This window comes from Nerophis lumbriciformis, linkage group LG15 (assembly GCF_033978685.3).
Source record: "Nerophis lumbriciformis linkage group LG15, RoL_Nlum_v2.1, whole genome shotgun sequence".
NCBI lineage: Eukaryota > Metazoa > Chordata > Actinopteri > Syngnathiformes > Syngnathidae > Nerophis > Nerophis lumbriciformis.
This window is the reverse complement of record NC_084562.2, coordinates 39,642,172-39,658,254: the sequence shown is the minus strand read 5'-3', so window position 1 is coordinate 39,658,254 and position 16,083 is coordinate 39,642,172. Positions and strand designations below refer to the sequence as shown.

Genomic DNA, 16,083 nt, shown 5'->3' with positions numbered 1-16,083 from the left:
TTTTGGTACCATTCGTCCTTTTTTGGCTAAATAGGAGCCCTAAACAGAATTTGCTAAAGAGAAGACAGAGCTCTACAAAGTCCAGCACATTCTCTCTCAATGGTTTGAACGCTTCAGTGCTTTTGTCCATTCTACCACCCCTCACGAGCAGAGTTCCTTGGGCTTCAGGCCAACAAAACCAAAAGTTTGTTTTTGACACACATGTTCAATTTCCCTCCATATTGTACCTGGCACCTCCTCTCACCATCAAAACTAAAGAGTACGCTTTGCATGTGTATTTGCAAAGATACAAGAACAGTGTGGATGCATTGTGTTTGGTTCCTCAAGCAGAACAAAGAGAATGACTCCCAATGCATTCCATTCTGGTAAAGTAGAAAATATTCCTCTAACACTAGCCAGTAAGATGGTCGGATCTCACGGGGTTGACTGTGGCATTTACTACTCTAAATAATGACGGGATGCTTGTAACTCAAATCTGTGCTTGCAACTTAAAGCATAACAATTAGCCGACATTAGCCAAACACTCTTAAGTTGAGGTACCACTAGCATTGGTACAATTTTTTTGTTAAATTCAATAGTGTTTCTCTCCTTCTTTATCAATGTGCTGATACTTTCAACTTTTTTTGGCCCCATATTGGGTTATTTTGCAGTCAATATTTTTTTTTTACAGAGACTGAGGGCCTGATTTACAAAGATTCAAATACCACACGCTATACAGCGACACATATGCAAAAAAAATGGCGTGTACTATGAGTGGGCGTGTTGTGTGTGATCTACGTGTGCAATTGGAAAGTGGTGCAGACCGCTTTAATTAAATGAGGATTCTGCGATACGAGGCTTTTACCACGAAGACTATCATTTGTTCACTTTCATGTTATCATGCTCCCACTGGTGTGCGATGTTTTGAACCAGCAGAACACATCTATACCGTATTTTTCGGACTATAAGTCACAGTTTTTTTCATAGTTTGGCCGGGGGTGCGACTTACACTCAGGAGTGACTTATGTGTGAAATGATTAACACACTACCGTAAAATATCAAATAATATTATTTAGCTCATTCACGTAAGAGACTAGACGTATAAGATTTCATCGGATTTAGCGATTAGGAGTGACAGATTGTTTGGTAAACGTATAGCATGTTCTATATGTTATAGTTATTTGAATGACTCTTACCATAATATGTTACGTTAACATACCAGGCACGTTCTCAGTTGGTTATTTATGCGCATACTTGCTAACCCGACTCCCGAAATTCAGCGCCTCTCCCGAAAACCTCCCGGGACAAATTTTCTCCCGAAAATCTCCCGAAATTCAGGCGGAGCTGGAGGCCACGCCCCCTCCAGCTCCATGCGGACCTGAGTCCGCTTTCCCACAATATAAAGAACGTCTACAGTAAAGCAGTCCGTCTGCCGTAAACAGCAATGTTGTGACACTCTTAAACAGGACAATACTGCCATCTAGTGCATTTGATGAAAGCACTTTTGTGCGTGCCACACAGCAATGCATGATCAGAAAGGGTGTTCAGCATGGTTCGAAAAATAGTGACAGAGAATAGAACAAGGATGGACAATTCAACCCTTAACTCAACAATGAGTAGATGAGTGTTATGTGTGTGTATATGTGTAAATAAATGAACACTGAAATTCAAGTATTTATTTTATATATATATATATATATATATATATATATATATATATATATATATATATATATTTTATATATATTTTATATATATATATATATATATATATATATATATATATACATATATATATATATATATATATATATATACATGTGTATATATATATATATATATATATATATATATATATATATACATATATATATATATATATATATATATACATGTGTATATATATATATATATATATATATATATATATATATATATATATATATATATATACATATATATACATATATATATATATATATATATATATTATCTATATATATATACATATTATCTATATATATCTGAAATACTTGACTTGGTGAATTCTAGCTGTAAATATACTCCTCCCCTTTTAGCCACGCCCCCAACCATGCCCCCGTCCCACCCCGACCACGCCCACTCCTCCCCCCTCCCCCCACCTCCCGAAATCGGAGGTCTCAAGGTTGGCAAGTATGTTTATGCGTCATATAACGTACACTTATTCAGCCAGTTGTTCACTATTCTTTATTCATTTTAAATTGCCTTTCAAATGTCTATTCTTGGTGTTGGGTTTTATCAAATAAATTTCCCCCAAAAATGCGACTTATACTCCAGTGCGACTTATATATGTTTTTTTTCTTTCTTAATTATGCATTTTCGGCCGGTGCAACTTATACTCCCCCGGAGCGACTTATTCTCCGAAAAATACGGTAATCTGCAACACCTTTTTTGAATGGTCATCTAGACAACAGAAACAAGTACACTGACACTTTCTGACACTTTTCTTTCACTTTCCCATTCAGTGCGCAAGGCTCTGGATCACATTACCAGCGCATTTGTGCGCCTGGAATGACTAAAGCATAAAAAAATGCACAATGCAAGACATATTTTCATGTAGGAGGTATAATATAGTAATATATTATTTAAATAAAAAATAATAACATAAAAAAAAAAAAACATCAGTAGACACCAAAACGTATCAATTAAATGTATTTTATTCAGCCCCCTAAGTCATCTAGGAGCAATAAAATTATTAAATGAAATTGCTGAATAGACAATATGTCTAATATTATTATTTCTGACCGTCTACCAAAAATATTGACACACAAACGTAGGACAGAATATTCTCGTCTGTCTGTGTAGAACTGTCAGTTTGCATACATAGTTGTCGCAAAACAGTGATGAGTGTTGATAAATCACATTGCGTGTGCTGCATATTTATATTTGCATTTTCTCCTCCCAGTATTGTGGGCATTTTGATGGTCAGCATATATTTTGCATATTAATGAAGACGGAGACGCAAAATGAATGACGCACCTTATTCTGCTCACTTAAACGACGCAATCCACTTTGCACAAGTTTAGTAGATAAGCTTTGCGTGTGCTATCAGGTTTGCACGTGTTTTAGTACACACAAACCTTTAGTAAATCAAGCCCTGAATCACCAACACGTGGGATACATTGTTTGGGCAGAATGATACACGAATATGTTTGGCAAAGTATAACAGTTTGCCCCTACTTTATACAAAGCATCTGTCTGCTTGGCTGGTATTTCATTGTAAGTTCCAGCTTTAGTTTTCTGGGATGCAGTAATAGGACATAAAAAGCATCAGTGCCAAAAACGTGTAGACCGATCGTTGCAAATTGTATCCATTCATTCTTGATTGTTTCCCCACAGGGCAGTGATGCCTGGCATGGTGATGTTTCGGCGGCGCTGGTCAGTCGGCAGTGATGACCTGGTGCTGCCCGCCCTCTTCCTTTTCCTTTTACACTGCATCTGGTGAGTCACACAACTTTGTTATTTTTCTCCATGCTACAAGTTTTTTTTTATTTCACTGGGATACCATGTTCAGGTTGGTGGTTCTGTCCGTGGTTCTGTTCGGCCTTCCTTATGGCTCAGACCAGTCCTGCTCTATAACCCTGGTGGACCACGGCCGAGGGTATCTTGGCATCTTGGTCAGCTGCCTCATCTGTGAGAGCGCCATCATGTGGTTGAGCATGAGGGGCAGCATCCTGTACACGCAGCCCAGGGAAGCTGTGCAGTATGTCATCTATATCCGACTAGGTAAGATGTCTCGCTTTATGTTACCTGATTTCTCATTTGTGAGCCTGTTTGGCGCAGCTCGGTAGCCGCTTTCAAAGTACACATAAAGCAGGTAATACAATATGACGCTACCTTCTAATCAAAACATGAACAGTCGTTTGGTGGCAGAAGAGGATGGGATGGGTAAGCCAACAGTGCCACTGGCTATGCAAAGACGCACGTCATAGCTTTGAAAGTCCAACACGGGTCAGACTTTTCCATCTAGATCATCAATGGTTTTCACTTTTTTTGAGGTGGATGTGGAACCTATCACCCTATTTGTTGTGTACATAGTTAGTCAATTGTACCTGCCTGAGGCCTTGCCAGGCTTTGAAGGTACAAACCCCGTTTCCATATGAGTTGGGAAATTGTGTTTGATGTAAATATAAACGGAATACAATGATTTGCAAATCCTTTTCAACCCATATATAATTGAATGCACTACAAAGACAAGATATTTGATGTTCAAACTCATAAACTTTATTTTTTTTGCAAATAATAATTAACTTAGAATATTATGGCTGCAACACGTGCCAAAGTAGTTGGGAAAGGGCATGTTCACCACTGCGTTACATGGCCTTTCCTTTTAACAACACTCAGTAAACGTTTTGTGAACTGAGGAGACACATTTTTAAGCTTCTCAGGTGGAATTCTTTCCCATTCTTGCTTGATGTACAGCTTAAGTTGTTCAACAGTCCAGCGGTCTCCGTTGTAGTATTTTAGGCTTCATAATGTGCCACACATTTTCAATGGGAGACAGGTCTGGACTACAGGCAGGCCAGTCTAGTACCCGCACTCTTTTACTATGAAGCCACATTGATGTAACACGTGGCTTGGCATTGTCTTGCTGAAATAAGTAGGGGCGTCCATGGTAACGTTGCTTGGATGGCAACATATGTTGCTCCAAAACCTTTATGTACCTTTCAGCATTAATGGCGCCTTCACAGATGTGTAAGTTACCCATGTCTTGGGCACTAATACACCCCCATACCATCACAGATGCTGGCTTTTCAACTTTGCGCCTATAACAGTCCGGATGGTTCTTTTCCTCTTTGGTCCGGAGGACAAGACGTCCACAGTTTCCAAAAACAATTTGAAATGTGGACTCGTCAGACCACAGAACACTTTTACACTTTGCATCAGTCCATCTTAGATGAGCTCAGGCCCAGCGAAGCCGACGGCGTTTCTGGGTGTTGTTGATAAACGGTTTTTGCCTTGCATAGGAGAGTTTTAACTTGCACTTACAGATGTAGCGACCAACTGTAGTTACTGACAGTGGGTTTCTGAAGTGTTCCTGAGCCCATGTGGTGATATCCTTTACATACTGATGTCGCTTGTTGATGCAGTACAGCCTGATGGATCGAAGATCACGGGCTTAGCTGCTTACGTGGAGGGATTTCTCCAGATTCTCTGAACCCTTTGATGATATTTCGGACCGTAGATGGTGAAATCCCTAAATTCCTTGCAATAGCTGGTTTTCTTAAATTGTTCAACAATTTGCTCACGCATTTGTTGACAAAGTGGTGACCCTAGCCCCATCCTTGTTTGTGAATGACTGAGCATTTCATGGAATCTACTTTTATACCCAATCATGGCACCCACCTGTTCCCAATTAGCCTGTTAACCTGTGGGATGTTCCAAATAAGTGTTTGATGAGCATTCCTCAACTTTATCAGTATTTATTGCCACCTTTCCCAACTTCTTTGTCACGTGTTGCTGGCATCAAATTCTAAAGTTAATGATGATTTGCAAAAAAAAAAAATGTTTATCAGTTTGAACATCAAATATGTTGTCTTTGTAGCATATTCAACTGAATATGGGTTGAAAATGATATGCAAATCATTGTATTCCGTTTATATTTACATCTAACACAATTTCCCAACTCATATGGAAACAGGGTTTGTAAATCATTATTACAATAAACTATATTTGTAGTTTGCTAAACTTGTACCGGTACATTAGATTTTGAATGAAACGTTTTGTTTGAATTTGAAGGTACACTGTAGGTTTGCGTGATATAGACGATATAAATAATACAAATTTGACCGACAATAGAGCTCTTAATGCTATCGTCAGATCGTGATAATGCATGTTGATGATACATTCCAGCTCTGTCCCACAAATTTGACCGCGGCAAGGGAACAACTGCGTGGTCAATGCAATGTAGCGTCCTCACTAGCAAGCTGGCGGCTAAAGTCTCTCCACAGAGCAAAGCCGCTTCTAAGTCACTAATCCTCACCTCAATGGTGGCAAATAAACTACGTTTCTTACTAGTGTCATTATCACAGGAGGATGAAAAATAACTAAACATATACACTACACACCATAGGAAGCTACAAGAAGCCATACCAACCGCTAATCTAGAGCTCCTGAATGTAAATAAGTGTTGGTGGATCTTAAGGTCCTGAGCTCGGGATGTTTTTGTGTGGAGTTTGCATGTTCTCACCGTGACTGTGTGGGTTCCCTCCGCGTACTCCGTTCCCTCCGGGATAGGTTGATTGGCAACAATAATTTGGCCCTAGTGTGTGAATGTGAGTATGAATGTTGTCTGTCTATCTGTGTTGGCCCTGTGATGAGGTGTCGACTTGTCCAGAGTGTACACCGCCTTCCGCCGGAATGCAGCTGAGATAGGCTCCAGCACCCCCGCGACCCCGAAAGGGACAAGCGGTAGAAAATGGATGGATGGATCGATACAAATATTGACAGTAAATGTTATAGTATCAGTATATGGTTGATACTATAGTGAATAGATCAATATTTTTTATCATCACAAAATTTTTTTTTTTGTCGTTTTTGTTTCTCCGGAAATAAGTCGTTAGACAAAGAAGGACTTTAAAGGCAAAAACGAAAGGATTTATTTTAGAGACATTTTATGTAATGTATTATATTCTATATATTATCTCATTATAATTGTGATCAAAAATCCATCCATCCATCCATTTTCTACCGCTTGTCCCTCTCGGGGTCGAGGTGTTGGCTGGAGCCCATCCCAGCTGCCTTCAGGCAGAAGGCGGGCTACACCCTGTACAAGTCGTCAATTCATCACAGGGCCGACACAGATGGACAGACATTCACACTCACATTCACACACTAGAGCCAATTTAGTGTTGCCAATCAACCTATCCCCAGGTGCATGTCTTTGGAGGTGAGAGGAAGCCGGAGTACCCGGAGGGAACCCACACAGTCAAACTCCACATAGAAAGACCCCTAGCCCAGGAATCGAACCCAGGACCTTCTTTTTGTGTAAATATAATCATTAAATGATCTTGAAAAATTTTAAGTATCAAAATCAGCACTGGTATGTGGAATAGTGCCCCTGTAACTGCTTGGCATTAGATCAATACCCAAATGTGTAGCATTGGCCAAAACTAATAATGTCAAGTATCTAAACAGAATATCCATCCATCCATCCATTTCCTACCACTAGTCCCATTCGGGGTCGCGGGGGTGCTGGAGCCTATCTCAGCTGCATTCGGGCGGAAGGCGGTGTACATCCTGGACAAGTCGCCACCTCATCACAGGGCCAACACAGATAGACAGACAACATTCACACTCACATTCACACAATAGGGCCAATTTAGTGTTGCCAATCAACCTATGCCCAGGTGCATGTTTTGGGGGGTGGGAGGAAGCCAGAGTACCCGGAGGGTACCCACGCAGTCACGGGGAGAACATGCAAACTCCACACAGAAAGATCCCGAGCCAGGGATTGAACTCAGGACCTTCATATTGTTAGGCACATGCACTAACCCCCATTCCACCGTGATGCCCTAAACAGAATAATAAGTGCTAATTACATTTTAACTGAAGTGTAGATAGGACCATGTTACAGCAGAAAGTAACCAACTATAACAGTATATATATGAATATATACGATCATAAAATAGTAAGAATAGTAGTAGTAAAAACAGCAATATATAAAATAGAAAATAACACAAAAAAATTATATTAGTATATTATATATATATATATATATATATATATATATATATATATATATATATATATCGCATACTGTTATGTCAAAAGCCTTTGTAACCCATTTTTAAATGTCTCTAATATCATTTATATGCCAAATAATATATTGTGATCTATATCGTTATTGCAGCAGACTGCAATAAATATTGATGCGTGCAGTATATAGATTTTAGCCCATTCCTCATACAGTATAAAAAGTGTTTATGTTAGATGTTTTTCTACAAAAACAATCTATATTTTACCTCCTTGGGATTTTAAGTTTCTTGGTTATTTTTGTGGCCAATATTCTCATACAGTGTGTCCAACTAAAAAAAACTATAGTCACTCACATGAGGGTGTATTGGAAAAACTGAAATAAATTGAGTCAAGAAAGGTTTTATTTTGAAACATAGAGGTATAACACAGAAGTGCGTCAAACCGCTGAAAACTACCGTGTAGACTCCGATGGCTTATGCTTAATTTATCCACTTGGTTGTGTTTTCTGTACAGTACATGACCTTTCTTTATTTGGCATACTTGTTTGTGCGCAATACCTCGTTGTTTTCTGACAAAGTGCGTAGTTGTGCTTCCAAGAAAAGATTTGAACACTGGTTGTATTGATTGTACACTTATTGATTGTTCTGCTCACTTCCTCCTCCTCCTTCTTTCCCACCCCAGCTATCCTGTTGGTTGAGCTCGTGTATGCAGTGGTGGGAATTGCCTGGCTTGTTCAGTATTACCAGCCATGCTCTGATGTCACCGCCAAGAACCTGGCTTTGGGTGAGTCAAACGGGGCTTCAAGGAGAATAGTAATGAGAATGTTAAAAAGGCTTTTTCATATCCAACCGGGACAAATTATATTTATTTTTGTTTGTCCTCTTCTTCTGCTACTGTCACGCAGTAGATTGTTTATGATTGTGTGCAGAACATGGGTCACAGTATTTGGGAACATCTTTCAATGTAAAATACATTGATACATTTGACACCTTATTTAAAATGTTTATCAAATCATTTAACACAATCATACAATCTTAATTGACCAATTATTATTGTATGGCATTAGAGGGTTGGTCTTGAACTGGGTAAGAAGCTACAGTACTTAAAATATCTATGAATGTTCTCATTCATCCAGGTCATTGTTATCTTAGGGCAGACCTGGGCAATTATTTTGACTCGGGGGCCAAATTTAGAGAAAGAAATGTGTCTGGGGGCCGGTATTTCTATTTTTAGGAACACTAATACAAAACCTCACAATAATGTCTGATTGAATGCTAAAAACATTATGACAGACTGCCTTAAAAACGGAATGGAATTTAAACTTTTTTTTTACTGAATGAGACACCCAGAATGTACGTGAAAATAAAAAATGTGGGATTTACAATATTAACTATGACCGATAAAACACTGAATATTGACATATGAACGTCACACCCCCTCTCGACTGACATATTTTACAATCAAGCGAAATGCAACAAAAATACAACAAACACAACAAAATATGAACGCGAAGGGTAAAAAAAAAAAAACATCCTACAATCTGATTTATCACTAAACTTTAGAACTTTGTTGTAAAAATCTCCTTCCACGTCTGTCCCTGACACCCGTATTTCAGGCTGGCCGCTCTGGAAACACTCTGTGGAAACGCTCCCCACCCACTCTGCTTGGTGCCTCGTCTGAGCTGCTGTGACTTAGATTACCATAGTAACTAATTAGAATACCATAGTAACTAATTAGATTAACATAGTAACTAGTATATTAAAGTTAAAGCACCACTGATAGTCACAAACACATTTGGTGTGGTGAAATTACCTTCTGCATTTGACCCATACCCTTGCTCCACCCCCTGGGAAGTGAGGGGAGCAGTGAGCAGCAGGGGGGGCCGTGTTCAGGAATCATTTTGGTGAGATTATGCAAAAGCACCGTTTCCAACCATTGAAATACTTTGTATAGTTCAAGACTTATGGTAATTTGAAAACATCACTGCAGATCATAATGGCAGCTACAGTTTCCATCTTAAAGATCTGAAAAAATTATTTGGAAATGTCCGGCGGGCCGGATTGAAAAGCTTAACGGGCCGCATGTGGCCCCCTGGGCCTTAATTTGCCCAGGTCTGTTTTAGGGCATTCAATCGATCACAACTGGACTAGTTGGTTTGTCTTAGAAGACGTTTTGCCTCTCCTCTGAGTGGGCTTCATCAGTTTGTTCTCATAGACTTAGATTGGTCAGATCTGGTAGGTTGAGATCTGACCAATCTAGTCAATCCAGTCTATGAGAGGTTTGTTTTCTTTTTGAACAATTTCCCTTGTGGATCAATAAAGTTTGTCTAAATCTAAGACAAACCAAACAGTCCAGTTGAGAACGATTGAATGCCCTGAGAAGATACAGTATTTAACCAATAGGAAGCAATACGTGAAGCTGCACATGTGCAGCTTTAAATATACTGTATTTTTTGGTGTACCCCAGGGACTAATACAAGGGCCAAAATGGTTCAAGTTATTACATTATTTATGTTACAAAAGATTTTAAGTGAGTGCTATTTGATACGACCACATTTTGTTCAGGAGAGAACACACAGAAGCTAATACAAATAACAGAAGAAATTAACTAATTAAAGAGAAGGTTTGACAAAAACAGGTTATTTTTGAGTCTCAGTAAATCTAAAATAATGCTATTCGGTAAGTGTAGATGAAAAAGTGAAACGCAAATACAAATAGACAATATAAACATTGACTGAGTTTAGAAAAAATAAAAAATAAAAATAGGTGTAATAATAGATTATAGATTGATTTGAAAACGTCACATGAGGTAGCAAGAAATACTTCATACGTTTATTTCATTTATTCATTTATTTCAGGCAATGACATAAAAAAAAGTATAAGGTAGACAACACATAATATAAATTAATATAATGCAAACGGTAATGTACAGTATGTTAGCATGATGATCCAGTTTTGCCTGAAAGGGAGTGAGAAGAAGATAATGTATTTAATCCCACCCTCAGTTCTCCATTCAGTGATTAATACATTGAGTTTCACTGTTACTTGTGTAAGGATTATAATACAAATGTACTTCAATGATGAAGAAAGGTGAATATGTTCTGGGCCAAAAAATCACTTCATTTTCTTTACTGCTTGCTCGTGTTACCATATCTAAGTTATTGTGTAAAAACATAGGTAAATAACAAAAGTATGCTTCTTTCACTAACCGTGTTGCAAAAGAGGTAAGTCATAATAATACATAACATTCGTTATCAATAATTTATTAAAATTCTATGGTTTGATGCATTTGTGAACACTTAGAATTATGCACAAAGCACACTTTAACCTGCTAACCAAGAATGTTCAATTTTTTATTTTTTTTTGATGGATTGATTGAATTATTTTCAGCAAGAGCAGAAATATAACCAAAGGGAAAATTTAAACTTTAAAACATTTGTATGCACGTGCAACAGTTAAGACCTTTAGTCTATCATTATATGGAATAAATTATAGAATGTATTACGCAAATAAATTAAAATATATTAGAACAAGATATAACAAATTGACAACAGTTAACTTAATCAGCTCATTTCTAAATGTTGCATTAAAAAAGTTGATTTTACTGTCAAAAACAAATATTTGTTAACACATACAAAAGTACCGAAAATTGGTACCGCTGACTACCGGTATCGATTTTCAGGGACCAAAAATTGGTGCTGTATCGGTTCAAATGTGAACGGTACCCATCCCTAAAAATAAACTTACCAAATCTCCCAACGGTGAGTATTAACGTTGTAAAATTTAAATTACCCGGTAGCCAAAAATTGTGATCAATAACTGCACTTTGATAAACTCATGGACTGATTGGCGCCAGTTTGCTAGCTTAGATGCTAACATAAAAACAAGATACATTAACTTTTTCCTAATAAGAAACAACATACCCCAATCTAAACTTATGTAAACACATAGCTGTCTGCGGAACTAAGATATTCAATTGTCCACATGGAACCTGCAAGCTGTGCTCTCTTACAACAGAGTGAGTGTCTATAGGAATACCAGACGAAGGTGTTTTTACGGTTCGTTCATAGACAGCTGAGCAGAGTAGGACACCACAACACTGCACCAGAAATAATAAATAATTAAAATAGATTTTATTTGTTACATACTTTTTACTAAAATAAATCTTACAGTGCTACAGTTCTAACCAATGTTTAAAACAATAAAAGCTTAGCCAATAAAACAGATAAAATACTAAGACTAAAACTATCAGTTAAGTACAAGAAACACAAAACATGCAAAACAGTGGGTTTTCTAACAATTACTTTTTAATTTAGTTATTTAAAAAACAAAAAAACTTGGTCAAATGATTTCAGTGTGTGTACAAGTACTTTCCGAGCACATTCAACAATACCGCAATATTGATGATAAACGTGATGATTTTGGTCACGCAAACCGTGATAAAAAAAATTGTTCATATTGTTTCTTCCCTAATACAGTGTAACTACAGTATATGCATGTACAAAATAAACTAATAATACCAATACCTTCAATATTATTACTGATATTTTTTAATTATGATTTGATTAAACAATTGCTGTTTACCCATTACAGCATATTTTTTTTATTAATTGTAATATGTTTTTATTTCGATTTGATTAAACAATTGCTGTTTACCCATTACATTGTATTTTTAATGGTCTTGCAGGGATCGTTGCATGCAACTGGCTAGTGATATTCAGCGTCTGCATCACTCTCATGTGCACTTTTGATCCAACTGGTCGGACATTCGTCAAACTGAAAGCAACTCGCCGGCGTCAACGAAACCTCACAACATACACGCTCAGGTACTAACTACCATTTCGTGTCACACACAAGAGATTCCAATTGATTTATCCCTTTATTTAACTTTTTTGTTTTTTTAGACACAGACTTGAGGAAGGTCAAGCCAGCAGCTGGAGCAGAAGACTAAAATTCTTCATGTGCTGCACAAGAGCACAGGATACACAATCAGTGAGGGACACACACTTACTGCAATGAAGCTGCTTTTGAGATATTCAATATATTACAGATGTCCTGATAGCTGCTGTTTCCTCTGCAGGATGCATATTCAGAGGTGGCAAGCATTTTTGCAGAGTTCTTCCGAGACCTGGACATTGTGCCGAGTGATATTATTGCTGGATTGGTACTCCTGCGTCAGACGCAGAGATCTAAAAGATCGTCTATATTGGACCAGGTATCAGTCTATTCAATACAGTATGTGCTCACATTGCTCCTCTAACTGCTATGTTATTTTGTCCTTCTCAGGGAAACAATGATATATTAGCCTTCCTTTCTGGGATGCCTGTTACACGAAACACTAGATATCTGGACCTGAAGAACTCGGTGAGTCACTGTATCTGATGAAGGGATTAAGCCAAGGTTGAAAACCATGTATAATTGCATCATAAAAAACATAAAATACTAATTACTATAGTATGTATTTATACTTGTTTGGTTCTGTGACGGAACTCTCAACTCAAAACACTTGTATCTTAAATCAACGTCTTGCATTGAAATGAATTGAATTCCATTTAATTGGTGCTTGGCCCTGCAAAACAGCACAGTTTTAACATGTAATATGCTTTAAAAAATAAATATTGTAGAGAAAAATAATAAAATAAAATGTACTTCTAACAACCACTGTAGTTTTATGATTTATTCTAATTATAATGTATAGCATTTACCTTTGAGAGCAAACTTCTGTGGTATGTCCTTCCAGCTGCTTCTCTGTCAAACACTATCAGCAGCTTTCCCATATTTTCATTTATAAATGCCCACCGTTTTAGATATTAATTTAACATTCTTGGCTGGCGTTAGACTCCTCCTTCAGTATGGTGCAAACTAGAAGGCATAAGCTCTAATTGCTTTGCAAGTTGGTGACACGCTTGGTTAATGTTTTTAATTCATTCTTGAATATCATCCACTTCTTCCCAGCACTGTCCTTCACACTCACTTTTTTTCCTTCCTTAGGAAGTTATGTTGATCTCTTGCTATAAGCTAAAGCTAGTGAGTAAGATGAAATGTCGAATCTTACAGGATTTACTGTGAAATTTGCTACGCCAACGTATGGCAGGGATGCTTGCAACTCAAATTGTTGCTTGTAACTTAAAACACAAGAATTAGCCGAGAGACAACTCCTATCTCAAAACACTCGTTAGTTGGGGAACTCTTAAGTTGAGGTACCACTGTGTATTTATTTGTAAAATCTCTTTAATGTGATGAAGCTGTTTCAATGCTCTTGGAATTACAATTACTCACAAATATTAGGGATGTTGGGTTTTACGAGGAAATTTCAGAATGAAGCTAAAATACATTACAACCGTTACAGTTTCTATCTAGTTTGACCTGCTGTAAACTTTAGGTGTTCAATGTTTCAGTACGTTTTGCACAACTTACTGAACAGCAAAATTCACATACCTGTGTGATCCATGAATGGACTAATTCATGTCCTTTGTTCAATTAGAATTGGTATTTTGGTGACACCTAATAATTGATATACAATATGTTCTCGGAGGTAAGGATGGGTATCGTTGACTTTTTAACCGATACAAAATCGGGACTTAAAAAATGGAAGACCTACACATTTAGTTTAAAAACAATGCCTTTTTGCTAGTGGTGTGGTGAAATCTCGCAAGATTAAATGTGACAATATTTCTCTTTTAGAGAAAAACTGGCAGTCAGATGTTTTGGCCATGCACGAGGGATTGGAACTGCACATTAAGTGTTTTGCGTACATCACACCCCAAGAGCTAGCAAACAGCGCCCCGGAAGATGCGCGGCCCCGAGAGTTTTACAATTAAAAATCGAATCGATAGTAAGGTTAATAACTGCAAGAGGCGTTATTTTTTTTCCTGCTGTCACCGGCATTCAAATGTCAGACATGTTAGCCATTCATAATCATTGAGCATTGCGTCCGTTGCCCCCAGGCCAATCAAAAGTGTTTAAGAAAACTGCAAGTTTGTGTGCGCTGCAGCGGAGGCAGTAAGTACGCTAATAACAAACACCACTTAGATCTTGGAAAAAGTTTTGATGCTGAGTAGGGCTGGACCAATATTTATTAAGTCAATTAATCAAACGGTAAATTGAAATGAATCCGAAATACTTTGCCGGCATCGATCAATTGGTATTTCCGTGTGTGTTTGTTTTCTTCATCTCCAGCTTCAAACTGGGAGAAAGAAGTCTCACTGTGCCTCGCTCTCAGCACCTGAGCGTGTTTATTTCACAGTAGAATCAACTGAACGAAGTGAGACGTCCTTTTAGTCATTCACAATCTCTGTCTCAGTGGGCAGAGAGCGGGGCGCCAGCTTTACAGACACAAGAGGCACAGACAGACAGCTTCCGTACTCGAGAGTTGCTAGTGAAAAGTTCCACCAAGTAACACAAATTAAGAGGAAAATATGATTACAAAGCCAAATGTCCCGTTGTGGGAATATTTCAGCTTCAACCCGGATGGGCAATATGAGACCATCAACACGGTTGAACGAGCGAGAATGCTGTGATCACGTGATGGCAAAAAAGACAAAAACAAGCCGACTACCGTTTTTCAGATTATAAATCGCAGTTTTTTTCATAGTTTGGCCGGGTGCGCGATTTATACTCTGGAGCGACTTATGTGTGAAATGATTAAGACATTACCGTAAAATATCAAATAATATTATTTATAGAAGAGGAAGCAGCGCATTGTCTACCTTTGAAGTTGGCAGAGTTGTTTAGAAGCGACACCGAGGAAGAAGATTTCATGGGATTTAGCGATTAGGAGTGACAGATTGTTTGGTAAATGTATAGCATGTTCTATATGTTATAGTTATTTGAATGACTCTTACCGTAATATGTTACGTTAACATACCAGGCACGTTCTCAGTTTGTTATTTATGCGTCATATAACGCAGTGGTCCCCAACCACCGGGCCGCGGCCCGGTACCGGCCCGTGGATCGATTCGTATCGGGCCGCACAAGAAATTTAAAAAAATAAATACATTTAAAAAAAATTATTTTTATTTTTTATTTTTATTTAATCAACATTAAAAACACAAGATACACTTACAATTAGTGCACCAACCCATCCCCCATTTACACTCATTCACACTCATTCGCACAAAAGGGTTGTTTCTTTCTGTTATTAATATTTCTGGTTCCTACATTATATATCAATATAGATCAATACAGTCTACAGGGATACAGTCCGTAAGCACACATGATTGTATTTTTCTATGACAAAAAAATAAAAAAATAAAAATTTGTCCCCCGGTCTGTGGGACAAAAAGGTTGGGGACCACTGATATAACGTACACTTATACAGCCTGTTGTTCACTATTCTTTATTTATTTTAAATTACCTTTCAAATGTC

The 16,083-nt window shown here is 37.8% G+C and overlaps 1 protein-coding gene across 2 annotated transcripts in view; it reads left to right on the top strand.

The window, feature by feature from the left end:
• Nucleotides 1-16,083, top strand: part of LOC133616113 (diacylglycerol lipase-alpha-like) — a 91,210-nt gene that overhangs the window by 40,002 nt on the left and 35,125 nt on the right. For both annotated transcript variants that reach the window (XM_061975219.1, XM_061975218.1), the window contains exons 2-8: nt 3,358-3,459; nt 3,533-3,744; nt 8,398-8,499; nt 12,403-12,541; nt 12,620-12,707; nt 12,796-12,930; nt 13,002-13,079. In XM_061975219.1, the coding sequence (XP_061831203.1) occupies nt 3,365-3,459; nt 3,533-3,744; nt 8,398-8,499; nt 12,403-12,541; nt 12,620-12,707; nt 12,796-12,930; nt 13,002-13,079 (849 nt within the window). In that variant the 5' untranslated portion in view covers nt 3,358-3,364. The remainder of the gene's footprint in view (nt 1-3,357; nt 3,460-3,532; nt 3,745-8,397; nt 8,500-12,402; nt 12,542-12,619; nt 12,708-12,795; nt 12,931-13,001; nt 13,080-16,083) is intronic.